Below are 16,193 nucleotides of genomic sequence, written 5' to 3'. Positions count from 1 at the left end.
TGGGGGGTGGGGGGGGAGGCTTTCCAAGGTCGAATAGCCAGCTGGCCCTGCTCATCAATGGTCATGACTGAACGAGACACTTCACGGGCTGGCAGTATGTGCAGAACTAACCACAAAACAAAGCTCATCTCGTATCAACTTTCACCTAGAAATGGTGACACATTTTTGAAATCCTAAGCAAACCATAGATTTTTCTGAAGTATTCTATTTCCATTTAGGCTGGAGTTCCCTTTTAACAGCAACTTTGGGAGATATATATAATATATAAATGTGGTGTGTTGTTTTCTCTTGTTTAAAGGAGTTCCCATTATCAGCTATTTAACTTGCAAGAAAAGCAGAGATAAGTGGGATCGTGGCTTGACTCTAGGGTTTCACTAACCTTTAGCTAACTTGGCACTCTTGCATTGGCATCTGGAGTTAATAAAAGTAAATTACATCAGAGTTTAAATCGCCTTCAGTTTGTTCATCTTGCGAGAAGGTGTGGCTACTAAATGGCTTAACAAGCTAACTATTAAGGAGCTGGAACAGATAGTGCCAGCAGGAGAGGAGGACTGTTAATGAGAACCGAGTACATTTTGCAGAGGTTGGCATCAAGTCAGTTTCACGTTGAAAAACACTTTTGAAACTTAGATATTCTGACGTTTTTAAATGCATTTTTATCCCAGAACTACTGATCGTTCTGTTTAATGTTATTGAGACCTGGGTATATTTTAAAATCAAACCCTAAAGCAGTTACTTTGCAAAGTTCATACTCTACCAGAATTAGAGGATATGTATTTTGGCTTTGCTCGTGAACTTTGCGTTTCGTGAAGGTTAAATTCGACTTGTTGTTTAGAGGGTTGGCTTGCACCTATGACCTAGATCATTGTTCCCTCTGGCAGAGCAGCTTATTTTTGTACATGGAAAATAGGTGCAGGAGTAGGCCATTCGGCCCTTTGAGCCTGCACCACCATTCAATATGATCATGGCTGATCATGCAACTTTAGTACTCCATTTCTGCTTTCTCTCCATACCCTTGATCCCTTTAGCCATAAGGGCCACATCTAACTCCCTTTTGAATATATCTAACGAACTGGCCTCAACAACTTTCTGTGGAAGAGAATTCCACAGGTTTACAATTCTCTGAGTGAAGAAGTTTCTCATCTCGGTCCTAAATGGCTTACCCCTTATCCTTAGACTGTGACCCCTGGTTCTGGACTTCCCCAACATCGGAAACATTCTTCCAGCACCTAACCTGTCCAATCCTATCAGATGTTTCTATGAGATCCCCTCTCATTCTTCTAAATTCCAGTGACTATAAGCCTAGTTGATCCAGTCTTTCTTCATATGTCAGTCCTGCCATCCTGGGAATCAGTCTGGTGAGCCTTCGCTGCACTCCCTCAATAGCAAAAATGTCCTTCCTCAGATTAGGAGACCAAAATTGTACACAATATTCAAGGTGTGGCCTCACCAAGACCCTGTACAACTGCTGCTATACTCAAATCCTCTCGCTATGAAGGCCAACATACCATTTGCTGCCTTCACCATCTGCTGTACCCTCGTGCCAACTTTCAATGACTGATGTACCATGACACCCAGGTCTTGTTGCACCTCCCCTTTTCCTAATCTGTCACCCTTCAGATAATCTGCCTTCCTGTTTTTGCCACCAAAGTGGATAACCTCACATTTATTTACATTTATACTGCATCTGCCATGCATTTGCCCACTCACCTAACCTGTCCAAGTCCTCCTGCAGTCTCTTAGCATCCTCCTCACAGCTCACACTGCCACCCAGCTTAGTGTCATCTGCAAACTTGGAGATATTACATTCAATTCCTGCATCTAAATCATTAATGTATATTGTAAATAGCTGCGGTCCCAACACTGAACCTTGCTAGTCACTGCCTGCCATATTGAAAAGGACCTGTTTATTCCTACTCTTTGCTTCCTGTCTGCCAACCAGTTCTCTATTCACATCGATACATTCGCCCCAATACCATGTGCTTTAATTTTGCACACTAATCTCTTGTGTGGGACATTGTCAAAAGCCTTTTGAAAGTCTAAATACACCTCATCCACTGGCTCCCCCTTGTCCACTCTACTCGTTACATCCTCAAAAAATTTGTGAAGATTTGTCAAGCATGATTTCCCTTTCATAAATCCATGCTGACTTGGACCGATCCTCACTGCTATTACATCTTTAATAATTGATTTTTAGGCGTTTTAAGCGTGAGATTTTTTGTCATCTCTGGGAGTATGGGGGGAGCAGTCAATCACAGTGGTCGGCACAAATGGCACAATCTGAATAATGGATTGGGATTGAGATTTGATCTGAAGGTTTTGTGTAAGCCTCATTAGCCCTTGAGTCATCATCCATAACCGACATTTTTTTTGTTTAACCATAAAGCAGTGCTTGGCAACCAGCACAAACTAAGTAAACACTTAAAGGCCTCTGAGTCAGAAGGTTGTGGGTTCAAGTCCTACTCCAGGAACTTAAGCACATCATCATCGGTCGTCCCTCGTGTCGAGGATGACTTGCTTCCACACCAAAAAGAGATGGGTTCACAGGGTGTTTCCCTATTTTCCACTTGCTGGATTTTTGGCGCCCACGCATGTTAACACACGATTTCTTTGTGTATGTTCACGCCAGGAAAAAAAATCGGGACTTTCACCAAAGAATATTTGAATTTGGTACATCGCTCTCCGCAGTTAGTCTGAGGGGGTGGAGCTTCAAGTCTGTGTTTAAAAACTCTCCCGGGCATGCGTGAAAAGCTGAAGTTGCCAGGGCAACTAGCGTTGCTGAAGCCCGCTCCCCCGAAAGGACTGCTACCGCACTATTGCTGAAAGGGTCACAAAGGACCTCTCTCTCTCTCTTTTCCCCCCCCCCCCCACCCCTCCTGCCCTTGCTGAATCCATGGCCACTGCTCCTTTCCCCTCCTCCTCCGCCCCCACCCCCCCCCCCCCCCCCTTGCTGGACCTACTGTAATCCCAGGCCGAACGGCCCTCCCGCTCCCAACTTCAACTCTCGGGGAGCGGGACTGACTGAGAGGGAGGGCCATTCGGCCTGTGATTGCAGTGGGTCCAGTGGCGGGTGGGGAGGGGGGGTGGGGGGAGAAAGTCCCATGGCCCGGGATTGCAGCAGGGTGAGCAGTCCTTTCGGCTGAGAAATCTTCTTCCTTTGCTCTAAAAAGATTTCCCTATGGCGGGGGTGGGGGGAAAGTATTTTATTTTGTATTCTTATTGCCTCGCTCCTGTCCTCTTGTGTGCCGCGCCAATTCCTTAAAGTCGTAGATGGTTTTTTTTGCGGTGCTTTTTGGCCAGTGTGTGCCACACTGAAACAAATAGATTAAAGTGCACAAAAACGGCGCCCGATCCTGTTTTGATTCTGGTCGATGCCAAAAAATGCCTTGGTTTTTAAAAAAAAACATTCGCACAGTGTCGGCGCCAGTGTCCAAACATTGGCGAAAGGAAGTATTTCACACCAAAAATCGTTTGGACGCCATAAAACGGTGCACAATTGTGGCAAAAATAGGGGCCCTAATATTCCAGGTCCCGAACTACATCCTGAAGGGTGGAAGATGCCTGTGCTTGGATTTTTTTAACAAGTGGTGGCCGTCTTGGTCCAGTGGCAAGGGTTACCCAAGACGACTGGAGACCAGCTCTGCTGCACGGACCTAGTGCGCTCACATATCGCAGTGTGGGCTGGGCCCGTGCTGCCCCTGGGCCACGAACTCACGCCTCTCCTGAGCCCCGATCACGTCGCTCTACGATCACTCGCCACTCCTGCGCCCCGACCTCGCCGCTCCTGCTGTACCTGCTCACGATCCAATCAGCGATCTGGACATTGGTGACGTCCAATCCAGTCGCTCTCTTCACAGTCGTCGCTCTCCAGCACGCGCTGTACCTTGAAGTGGTGTGCCAGGTAGGGCCACACGCTGCTCCTTTGAAGGCCTCGACCTGCTGATGGTCCTTGCAAGTCAGGGCCCCCGCACCCATAAGTCTAGGCTGACATTTCAGTGCAGTGCTAAGGGAGTGCCACACTGTCGGAGGTGCCATCTTTTGGATGAAACGTTAAACCGAGGTCCCGTCTGCTCCCTCAGGTGGAATAAAAGATCCCGTGGCACTATTTCGAAGAAGAGCAGGGGGGTTTTCCTCGGTGTCTTGGCCAATATTTATCCCTCAATCAACATCACTAAAACAGATTATCTGGTCGTTATCACATTGCTGTTTGTGGGAGCTTGCTGTGCGCAAATTTGCTGCTCCGTTTCCCACATAACATCAGTGACTGCACTCCAAAAGTACTTCATTGACTGTAAAGCGCTTCGAGACATCCGGTGGTCATGAAAGGCGCTATATAAATCCAAGTCTTTCTCTTCATTTAACTTCCCTCTGACCGAGAAATATCCAGGACTGAACGGAGTACAATTTGATGCATTACCAACAATGCTTTGCTTCATTGCTCCTACAGTCAAAGGTAATGCATTCTGTCAACATATGAACCAGAGCAGTAATCTGATTTCTGAATTCCACTTGCTTCCATCGAACATCATTAACTGTGCTCAGCTTAACGTAAAACCGGAAAGGTTTTTTAACGAGGTTTCAGTACATCCTTGGCAAAAATGATCCCATTGCTGTTGATAGGAATGTAACTGGTAATAATTCTACAGTTCTTGTTATCTTTTTCATCCATGATATATATTTAGACATATGAGCAGTTTGATCAAGAGGCAATTTAACAGCTATATCCCAACAGTCGCTCTTGAAACCACATCCAGTGCACATCAAGTTGTGCGTGTAGTTATCTTTATTCCTGGTTCTTCATGTGGGCACCTGCACTGTTATACTATACTTGTACCTCTTCTAACCTATGTTACTAAGTTAACGGTTAGTTTATAGTTTGCAGAACTTCAATCCATCAAAATTATTGGACCACTCTCTGAACTATACTCGAAGACTTCTATAGACAGGAGGAAGAAAGAACTTGCATTTATATAGCCTCTTTCACCCCCTCAATTTTTCAAAGCGCTTTACAGCCAATGAAGTACTTTTGAAGTGTAGTTAGTGTTGTAATGTAGGAAACACGGCAGCCAATTTGTGCCTGGTCCCACAAACAAAAATATCTTTGAATCACAAAGTTGTGGGTTCAAGCCTGACTAGCACTTGAGCATATAATCTAGGCTGACCCTCCAGTGCAGCACTAAAGGGAGAGCCGGGTTGTTAGAGGTACTGTCTTTCTGACGAGACTCTTGACTGAGACTCTGTCTCGTGTGGAAATAAAAGGTCCCTTGGCACTATTTGTAGAAGAACAGGGGAATTCACCAGGGGTGTTGGCCAGCATTTAACCAACACCCCCCAAAAAACAGATGAAGTGGTTCCTTCCTTCGGCTGCTAGATGTTTTAAAGGGAAAATTAGAATGGTCAACCCGAAATGATCCAAAAATATGAGAAGAAAGAAATGCATTCAACTAGCATTTTTCACAACCTCAAGACATCCTAAATCAAATGAATTACTTTTGAAGTGCAGTCACTTATCACATAGTTAAAAAAATCCACGCACAGGCATCTTCCACCCCCTCAATTGGAGGAGTTCAGGGCTGGAACATCGGGTCCTTGATTGAAGCATCCATGAACTCAACCCAACCCTTTTGGTGTGGAAGCAAGTCATCCTCGTTTGAGGGACTGCCGATGATGATGATGATGAGGCACACTGCAAGCTTCCATAAACAGCAATGAGATAACCCATCAGTTGTGCTATTATTGGTTGAGAGAGAAATGTTGGCCAAGACATCAGGAGAACTCCCCTGCTCCTTGAATAGTGCTGTGGGATCTTTTGCATCTGAGAGGGCAAATGGGATCTCTGTTCAATGTTTTGTTCCTCGGAAAGACTGCAGCTCCAACACTGCAGCATTGCAATAGTACCTTACTGAAGTGTCGGTCTAGATTATGTGCTCCAGTCCTCGGGTGGGGCTTGAAACTACAACTTTCTGACTCATGAGAGTGCTATCCACTCAGCCAAGCTGACAGCAAGCAGAGCATCATGCTGCTGTACCTCTTTAACCCTCATAGTAATCAATAGCTAACCTAGTTTTACATACTAAAGAAATCACATTTTGATTTAGATTGAGGGTAAAAGCTTTGATGCACAAATTGCAAACACATTTGATGTACTTTTGTCCATTTATATGCTGAGATTCTGCTGATTATTTGACTGCTAATACTTTTTGATGAACTTTCTGGCTAGCTAATTGTATAACTATAGTTGAGAACAAATCTACAGAACTTCCCACGAGGGTGAAGTTAGTCAACGTATTGTTGAACGTGAGGCTGAGCCAAATAGATCAGGAAAAGTTGAATTCCTGCACACTGCCAAGTTAGTTCATCCCCAGGGCAATGAAAGTGGGGTGGGCCCCAATGGCTCTAGATTTGGGAAGGGAAAGGTCAGCTAGGATTCTTGCGTGCGATCACTATCTGGTGGCTGTTGTTGAAGTGTTAGAAACATAGAAATTTACAGTACGGAAGGATGCCATTTCGGCCCATCGTGTCCGCGCCGGCCGACCGACACAGAGCCGCACAGCACTCGGTCAGCAGCCCTAAAGGTTACATATAGACCTATGAACAATGGCGGAAAGGTAAAGAGCATGCAGCCCAACCAGTCCGCCCCACACAACTGCAATACTCCATGTATCACAACATTTTACACTCCACCCCATCCGATCTCCTGGGAGAGGCAAAAACCAGATTAAAAACCCAGGCCAATTGGGGGAAGAAATCTGGGAAAATTCCTCTTGGACCCATCCAGGTGATCGAAACTAGTCCAGATCACTCTGGCCGTATTAGATTTCATGATGTACTCACCATCTTGTCTGCGCCAGCCAACAAGAGGTTATCCAGTCTAATCCCACTTACCAGCTCTAGGTCCATAAACCCTGCAGGTCACGGCACTTCAAGTGCACAACCAAGCACCTTTTAAATGTGGTGAGGGTTTCTGTCTCCACCATTCTTCCAGGCAGCGAGTTCCAGACCCCCCACAACCCTCTGCTTCCCCTCAAATCCCCTCTAAACCTGCCACCAACCATCTTAAACCTATGCCCCCTTGGAATTGACCCCTCCATCCAGGCCCCTCAAAATTTTATACACCTCAATGAGGTCTCCGTTCAGCCTCCTCTGTTCCAAGGAGAAAAAACTCAGCCTATCCAATCTGTCCTCATAGCTAAGATTCTCCATTCCAGGCAGCATTCTCGTAAATCTCCTCTGCAGCCTCTCCAGTGCAATCACGTCCTTCCTATAATACAGTGACCAAAACTGCACGCAGTATTCCAGCTGTGGCCTAACCAGAGTATTATACAATTTAAGCATAACCTCCCTGCTCTTGTATTCTATGCCTCGGCCAATAAAGGCAAGCATTCCGTATGCCTTCTTAACCACCTTATCCACCTGGCCTGCTACTTTCAGGGATCCGTGGACAAGCACTCCAAGGTCCCTTTGTTCATCTACACTTCGAAGTGGTCGACCATTTAATGTGTATACCCTTTCCTTATTGGCCCTCCCCAAGTGCGTTACCTCACACTTCTCTGAAATAAATTCCATTTGCCACTGCTCTGCCCACCTGATCAGTAGATTGATATCCTCCTGCAGTCCATGACTTTCCTCCATTATAAACCACACAGCCAATTTTAGTGTTGGAGGAGGAGGGGATCGCTATCAGTTGTGATGCCCCTTCGCAATGCAACAATCTGTCGATGGGCACTGCCCAGCCTTGTACAAGAAGAACATTCAATTGGACAACTACTGGAGGGTGATCACCATCCGTGAAACCGCACTCCAGTATTGTAATGTATGTATCTGGTGAGTAGGCTCATGGGTTTGCAGAACTGTTGAATTGTTAGGGGCTTAGCCAGTCATGTGATGATCATAAGACTCAATAAAACCCCAGCCAGTTGTGTTTAGGGGCTCCATGATGTGAGCCTGGTGGATGAACTGGTAATGTCGTGTGATTGTTAAACCTTCGCTAATAAACCCACTAGTTCTTAATAGCAATGTGTTGCTATGAATTCTTAAGCAAAGACCCCATGAAGCAAATACATTACAAGTATCAGTCAGTGTCCAGTGCGGAGGGGAGAATATATGTGGTGTTTTTACCTGTGCTTTCACCTGTACATCTGTGATATTTTCCAATCCTGTTTCAAACACGGATGCTTATTTCTGGCTTTCTTTCCACAGGTGAGCTTTTAACGGTGGTGGAATGAGGCTGGTGTTGCTTCGCTTTGGATACGCCAACGACAATCTCTACTCGAGAACTCATCCTGCTTGTGAACAGTTGGCCATTTTGGGGATTACACTGACTCCTGCACTCCATCGCAATCCTCTCCCATCAACGGACTGGTCAACTGTAAATAATTGTGCCTGCACTACGATGTTGTGCTGATCTCTCTCTCTCTCTCCCTTTCTTCATTTTAAACAAAAATAAACTGAAGAGCTTGCAACAATTGCGAGGGTAACTTTCCGTGGCTTCCATTTTTACTGGACTGCCAAAGTTCGGCTGTTGATGGAAATAATTGAAACATTACAGTTTGAAGAGCACGCAAGCAGTCAGCAGAGTATGCCTTCCAGTGGACATGCCAGATCCACCTTACTCCCTGTCATCAACGAGGGCACCGAATCTAGTAGTTTACCAAATGGCATCAGAAAAGGTCAAAAGAATCCAAAGGACTATATTCAAATCTCCTTACCGGACGCGAGCTGTAAATTTCCACTGGAGTGGTGGAAGACTGGTATTGCCTTTGTTTATGCACTATTCAACTTAATTATGACTAGTGTTATGATCACTGTTGTACATGAAAGAGTCCCTCCCAAAGAAACGAACCCTCCACTGCCCGATACCTTCTTCGACTATGTGGACCGTATTGAGTGGGCTTTCAAAATTTCAGAAGTCAATGGTTTGATCCTTGTTGGCCTCTGGACAATTCAATGGCTGCTTCTTCGATACCGGTGAGTGACTCATTGGCATGTACTTCATCGTCTGGTTGGCGTCGTCTTCAGAAGTCATGAAGGTGTCCAACTGCTTGCACTTCCGCAGTCTGAGACCCATCAAGTATAGAAACCAAATATGTTGTTCGAAAGAGTTCTTTGATATAGGGCCAGCTAGAGCTGTTTCATGGCAATGTCTGGAAAGTTAGTTCTCATTTACGCTATTTAAATGCTTAGTGTGATTATTTGATTGGAAATGGATGGGGTTAGAGGGTGATGGGTGCATTGGTTAGTAACTGGCCTTTCATCAAGTTTAAATTTAGGCCAGACTGTGTGAATAAAAGTGTCTCATCTTTGCTGACAGTTATGGTATTCCGCGCAATGTGTTTGCGATATCTAATGCATTTTTTAGCTGACACAGACGCCCAAGATAAAAATTTGAGGAATCTCACTTTGAGGCCTCAGATGTCTGGCGTGTAAACTGGAAAAAAGGAGCACGAGTATGACCAGCGGCTTGCCTCTGGAATCGACCCGAAGGTACATCAGAGCAGAAAGTTTAATTTTGCATCTAGCTGTGCTGTAGCTAACTTGAGGTGTCTACTGTACCTGGTCCATGTCTCTGAGCCATACAGGAGGGCGGCAGACACATGGACAATGTAGAGTAGACACCAAGTCGCTGGAGAAATACCACCAATGATGTCTCCGCAAGATCCTACAAATCCCCTGGGAGGACAGACGCACCAACATTAGCGTCCGCGAACAGACCAACATCCCCAGCATTGAACACTGACCACACTTGATCAGCTCCGCTGGGCAAGCCACATTGTTCGCATGCCTGACACGAGACTCCCAAAGCAAGCGATCTATTCGGAACTCCTTCATGGCAAATGAGCCAAAGGTGGGCAGGGGAAACATTACGAGGACACCCTCAAAGCCTCCCTGATAAAGTGCAACATCCCCACTGACACCTGGGAGTCCCTGGCCAAAGACCGCCCTAAGTGGAGGAAGTGCATCGGGAGGGAGCTGAGCACCTCGAGTCTCATCGCCGAGAGCATGCAGAAATCAAGCGCAGGCAGCGGAAAGAATGTGCGGCAAACTAGTCTCGCCCTCCCTTACCCTCAACGACTATCTGTCCCACATGTGACAGGGATTGTCGCTCTCGTATTGGACTATTCAGCCACCTAAGGACTCATTTTAAGAGTGGAAGCAAGTCTTCCTCGATTCTGAGGGACTGCCTATGATGATGATGAGCTAACTTGAGTTTTTGATGCTGTTGGCAAAAGTGGTCCATTCGATGTTGAGTCCAGAAGTGCCTAAACAAAAGATGAGATGCTGTTCCTGGGGCTTGCATTGAGCTTCGTTGGAACGGTGTAGGAGACCGAGGACAGAGAGGTCGGAGTGGGAATGGAGAATTAAAGTGACAGGCGACCGGAAGCTCAGGGTCACACTTGCTGAACGGAGGTGCTCCGCAAAGCTGTCACCCAATCTACACTTGGCCTCCCCAATGTAGAGGAGACCACATCGTGAGCAGCGAATACTGTACACTAAATTGAAAGAAGTACAAGTAAATCGCTGTTTCACTTGGAAGGAGTAGTTGGGGCCCTGGACAGTGGGAAGGGAGGAGGTAAAAGGGCAGGTGTTGCATCTCCTGCGCTTGCACGGGAAGGTACCGTGGGAAGGGGAGTTGGTGCTGGGGGTGACTGCGGAATGGACCAGGGTATCGCGGAGGGAGCGATCCCTTCAGAATGCTGAGAGGGGAGGGGAAGATGTGATTGGTGGTGGGATCACGCTGGAGGTGGAAGAAATGGCGAAGGATGATCCGTTGAATGTGGAGGCTGGTGGGGTGAAAGGTGAAGACAAGGGGAACCCCGTCATGGTTCTGAGAGGGAGGGGAAGGGGTGAGAGCAGAGGTGCGGGAAATAGAATGGACACGGTCGAGGACCATGTTAACCACAGCGGAGGGGAATCCTCTGTTGAGAAAAAAGGAAGACATGTCAGAGGCACTAGTGTGAAAGGTGGCGTCGTCAGAGCAGATGCAACAGAGACGGAGAAACTGGGAGAATGGAATGGAGCCCTTACAGGATGCGGGGTGGGAGGAAGTGTAGTCCAGGTAGGAGTCAGTGGGCTTATAGTGGATACTAATCAAAAGCCTATCCCCGGAGACGGAGATGGACCATGTGAAGGTGAGGGAAGGGTGCGAAGTGAGTGAAGTTTTCAAGTTCAGACGTGAGCAAGAAACTGCACCGATAGTCACCACTGTACCGGAAAAAGAGGTGAGGGAGGGGACCCGTCGTATGAGGAGAGATTGGGTCGACTAAGCCTGTATTCACTACAATTTAGAAGAATGAGAGGGGATTTCAATGAAACGTATAAAATTCTGACTGGGTTGGATAGACTGGATGCGGGGAGGATGTTTCCCCTGGCTGGGAAGTCTAGAACAAGGGGTCACAGTCTCAGGATACGGGGTAGGAAATTTAGGACCGAGATGAGGAGAAATGTTTTCACTCCGAGGGTGGTGAACCTGTGGAATTCTCTACCATAGAAGGCTGTGGAGGCCAAGTCACTGAATATATTTAAGAGGGGGATAGATAGATTTCTAGACACAAAAGGCATCAAGGGGTATGGGGAAAAGCGGAAATATGGTGCTGAGATAGAGGATCAGCCATGATCATATTGAATGGCGGTGCAGACTCGAAGGGCCGGATGGCCTGCTACTGCTCCTATTTTCTATGTTTCTATATCCTATGAAAAGGCAGGTATAGATAGGACCCATGTGGTTTCCCATAGCAACACCTTTTAATTTGGAGGAAGTGAATGGAGTTAAAAGAGAAGTTGTACAATGTGTGAACAAGTTCAGCCAGGCACTTCTCTTCTCTTCCAGGAGTATTACGTGCAGTTCTGGTCACCACATTACAGGAAAGATGTGATTGCACTGGAAAGGGTCTAGAGGAGATTTACAAAAATGATTCCTGGATTGGAGAATTTTGCCTATGAGGAAAGATTGGAGATTTTGGGTCTGTGTTCTTTGGAACAGAGGAGGCTGAGGGGAGACTTGATTGAGGTGTATAAAATTGAGGGGGCCTGGATAGTGTCATGTATTCAACTATCATTGTAACACATGTATAAGTTGACCTAAGTTGTACACCTTGAGAACATTGACCACAAGGGGGTGAACATGTGGGAGACACTCCTAACCTGGACTTTCAGGTATAAAAGGGGAAGCTCCACCCACCTTCATCACTTGAGGTCTTGGTAATAAAGGTAACTGGTCACAGAGTGACCTTCTCTCAAGTATGGGCCTCGTGTGCTGTATAGTGTATACTGTATATCAGATAGAGTGGACAGGAAAGACCTGTTTCCCTTGGCAGAGGGGTCAACAACCGGGGGCATAGATTTAAAGTAATTGGGGGGAGGAAAAGAGGAGATATGGGGGGAAATTTCTTTACCCAGTGAGTGATGGGAGTCTGGAACTCACTGCCTGAAATGGTGGTAGAGGCAGAAACCCTCACCACATTTTAAAAAAAATACTTGGATGTGCACCTAAAGTGCCGTAACCTACAGGGCTATGGACCAAGAGCTGGAAAGTGGGATTAGGCTGGATAGCTCTTGGTCGGCCGGCGCGGACACACTGGGTCGACATGGCCTCCTTCCGTGCTGTAAATTTCTGTGATTCTATGAGGAGGACTCCCATGACCCATGTCAGCCTATTAGATGACAGTTTTGGGATGATGTGGCCAATTCTGTTGAACTCCTTCACAATGTGAGATGCTAGTTGCCAAAACAAACCGAATATGGCGGTGTGGTGCCAGGTGTGTAAAGTTCATGCAGGTACTGGTGCCCTTCAGACCAGCACGTCTGGTCCAACAACTGTACTGTCTCATCCCAGTTATTGTAAGAAAAAGACCCACACATGGGGGTTGGAATGAATAGGTGAAGCACTGCAAACACAGTCCTGTCAAAGTTGATCCGATACAAGTATGGATAAAAGAGCAAGTATAAATAACATGAATTATGAGGACAGCGTGAGAAGTTCAAGATCTACAGTCGAGAAATGAGATGGTTAAGGGAATAGGCCTTAATTTAGGTATGAAATCTTAAATGGTACACGTCATTAAACTGGGCTTTCGAAAGTCACTTTCTGTCTGGCTTTCTGTTTTTCTTGTACTCGCACTATTCCTGTATCTATTAATAAAACATCATTTATTTTGTTGCTGTTTAAGGGCCGTTGCTCTGTAAATTGGCTGCTATGTTTTCCTACATTAAAACCATGACTACACTTCCAACATACTTTATTTGCTGTAAAGCACTTTGGGGCATCCTGAGGTCATGAAACATGCTGCATAAACACTCTCCTCCCGCCGCCCCCCTCCCCCCCCCACCCCCGGGGCGCTCAGGAGTATATAAAAAATGTCAGTAACTCTTTTCCCCTCTCCCCCCCCCCCCCCCCAAAGAGAAACTGGGAAAGAAAGAGCTTACATTTATATAGTGCCGTTCATGTCTCAAAGGCCTTTACAGCCAGTGAAGTACTTTATGAAGTGTAGTCACTGATGTAAAGTAGGAAACATGGCAGCCAATTTGCGCACAGCAAGTAATGTTTTGGTGATGAGTTGCAACCTTACTAGTGCTCACTTATGCGTAGCTGGCACTTTCAAATTTGTTATATTTGCACGCAGTCCCAAGAACGTACTAACATTTTGAGGAGCTCTCCCTTCAAAATGTTGAGGGTTAAATATTGACCAGGACACCGGGAGAACTCTGCTCCTCTTCAAATAGGGCCGTGGCCTCGGTTTAAAATCTCATTCAAAGGACAGCACCTCTGACCGTGCAGCACTCCCTCACGGCTTCAACGCACTGTCGGCCTGGATTTAATGGGCCTTGAACCCACAACCTTCTGACAACAAGGCAAGAGCACTGCCCACTGAACCAATGCTGAGATGGGATTTAAAAACCCAAATTTCTACTTGAATATAGGACTAGAGGACATAGTGAAAAATAAAAAAAAAACTTCTTTACTTGTTTGGAATAATTTACCATCAACAACAACGACTTGTATTTATATAGCGCCTTTAACATAGTGAAACATCCCAAGGCACTTCACTGGAGTGTTATGAGATTTTAAAAAAATTGACAGGGTAAAAGAGGCAAAACCTCTGTATTTACAATACATTAAGGTGCCACGATGTAAGAGGCAGTAGTGAGAGCTTTGGACCAAAGCTCAGACATTTCCTGCGTTGTAATCAGTGTGAGGTATTCTCTTGGATGCCGTCCAGTGGAGCAGTTAAGAAGCCAACAGACTCTACACATCTGCGGATGACATCTGCAAGCAAAGAGGAACTGATTGGCCAACAGTCAGGATGACGAGGCACGAACCATTGGCATCATTCCTCTTGTGGTTTGTTAGCTGGGCTGTTGAGACTTGATCGCTGCCTGGAAACTTCTGCCAGATATCCAGTATTTGTTTTTATTTTAGTGAAATGTTCTCCTTTTAACTTTCTCTCTCTGCAGCCCTCCCCTTCTGAAGCTACGGTTTGAATGCACAGTCGGTACTTGTCCCAGGTGACTGTTCGTGAGCCTGGGTGTCTGCAATTGTCTTGGTTCGAGGCGACATAGCTAACAATTTGATCAGGAACGCCAAGCAACGGGGAAACCAGGACATCCTTGTCAAGTGCTCTTGGATGGGTAGGACTAAAAGGCTGCCAAGCTAGAAAAAACTGGTAAAGGCTGGATGATTCAAAAAGCCCGAAGCATTTGACCTGAAATGATACGGAGTGCGTTGAAGTGGGCGTGTGGCAATGTCAGCCGTAATTTTTCCCAACAATCCTTTATTTGGATAGTGCTTAAGATGCCCCAGCATCGAAGCACTGACCACACTCGACCAGCTCCGTTGGGCGGGCCACATTGTCCACTTGCCCGACGCAAGATTCCCAAAGCAAGCGCTCTACTCGGAACTCCTACATGGCGAGCCCGAGGTGGGCAGAGGAAACGTTTCAAGGAGCTGTCAAAGTCTCCTTGATAAAGTGCAGCATCCCCACCAACACCTGGGAGTCCCTGGCCAAAGACCGCCCTAAGTGGAGGAAGAGCATCGGGGAGGGCGCTGAGCACCTCGAGTCTCGTCGCCGAGAGCATGCAGAAATCAAGCACAGACAGCGGAAGGAGCGTGCGGCAAACCAGACTCCCCACCCACCCTTTCCTTCAACCTCTGTCTGTCCCACCTGTGACAGAGACTGTAATTCCCGTATTGGACTGTACAGCCACCTGAGAACTCACTTTGAGTGGAAGCAAGTCTTCCTCGATTTCGAGGAACTACCTATGATGATGATGGCAAAAGAATTTGAGGGATTTTCCCTCGTTTCTTGCAGAGAAATTGTTGGCTTCTTTACCACCGCAGTTCAACCATCTATCTCTTCCCAATTCACAGTGGCACTTATCTGCCCCCCTCGCCCCGCACATTCTATTTAACCCCCCCCACCCCACCTGAAGTTGTTGCTCCAGGAGTTCGAAGCTATACTATAGATTGTGTGGGCAGGAATTCCTGATTTAGCAAAACTTGGAATTCCTGGCCATTGGGTGTAGGAGAGTTCTGATCCCTCTGTGCAGCATCTTCAGATCGCAGGCAGGGGAGAAGAGAGGGCGGCACACATTTTTGCCTGAAAATACAAACAAGCGGACACTATATCTGAAATGCTGACTGGCCGTGGGACTGCTTGCCAATATTGGCACATCCTACACCAACTTTTGACAGACTGTCAGCTGCCAAAGGATAGGAGTACTAAGCTTGCAGAAAGAAGAACTTGCATTTATATAGCGCCTTTCATGACCCGAAGCACTATGCAGCCAATGAAGTACATTTGAAGTGTAGTCACTGTTGCAATGTAGAAAACAGAACAGCCAATTTGCGCACAACAAGCTCCCACAAACCGCAATCAGATAACATAGAAACATAGAAATTTACAACGCAGAAGGAGGCCATTTCGGCCCATCATGCCGGCGGACAAAGAGCCGCATGGCCCTTGGTCAGCAGTCCTGAAGGTTACATATAAACCTACGAACAATGGCGGAAAGGCAAAGAACACCCAACCCAACCAGTCCGCCTCACATAACTGCGACACCCCTTATACTGAAACATTCTACATGCCATCTCAACCGGAGCCATGTGATCATCTGGGAGAGGCAAAACCCAGGCCAATTTAGGTAGAAATAAATCTGGGAAAATTCCTCTCCGGCCAGATAATCTGTGTTTTGATGAT

The 16,193-nt window shown here is 46.5% G+C and overlaps 1 protein-coding gene across 4 annotated transcripts in view; it reads left to right on the top strand.

The window, feature by feature from the left end:
- sgms2a (sphingomyelin synthase 2a) overlaps nt 1-16,193 on the top strand; it is a 100,734-nt gene that overhangs the window by 51,004 nt on the left and 33,537 nt on the right. For all 4 annotated transcript variants that reach the window (XM_070872578.1, XM_070872574.1, XM_070872575.1 and 1 more), the window contains one exon: nt 8,200-8,967. In XM_070872578.1, the coding sequence (XP_070728679.1) occupies nt 8,525-8,967 (443 nt within the window). In that variant the 5' untranslated portion in view covers nt 8,200-8,524. The remainder of the gene's footprint in view (nt 1-8,199; nt 8,968-16,193) is intronic.

This window comes from Pristiophorus japonicus, chromosome 2 (assembly GCF_044704955.1).
Source record: "Pristiophorus japonicus isolate sPriJap1 chromosome 2, sPriJap1.hap1, whole genome shotgun sequence".
NCBI lineage: Eukaryota > Metazoa > Chordata > Chondrichthyes > Pristiophoridae > Pristiophorus > Pristiophorus japonicus.
This window is presented reverse-complemented; position numbering and strand designations above follow the sequence as displayed.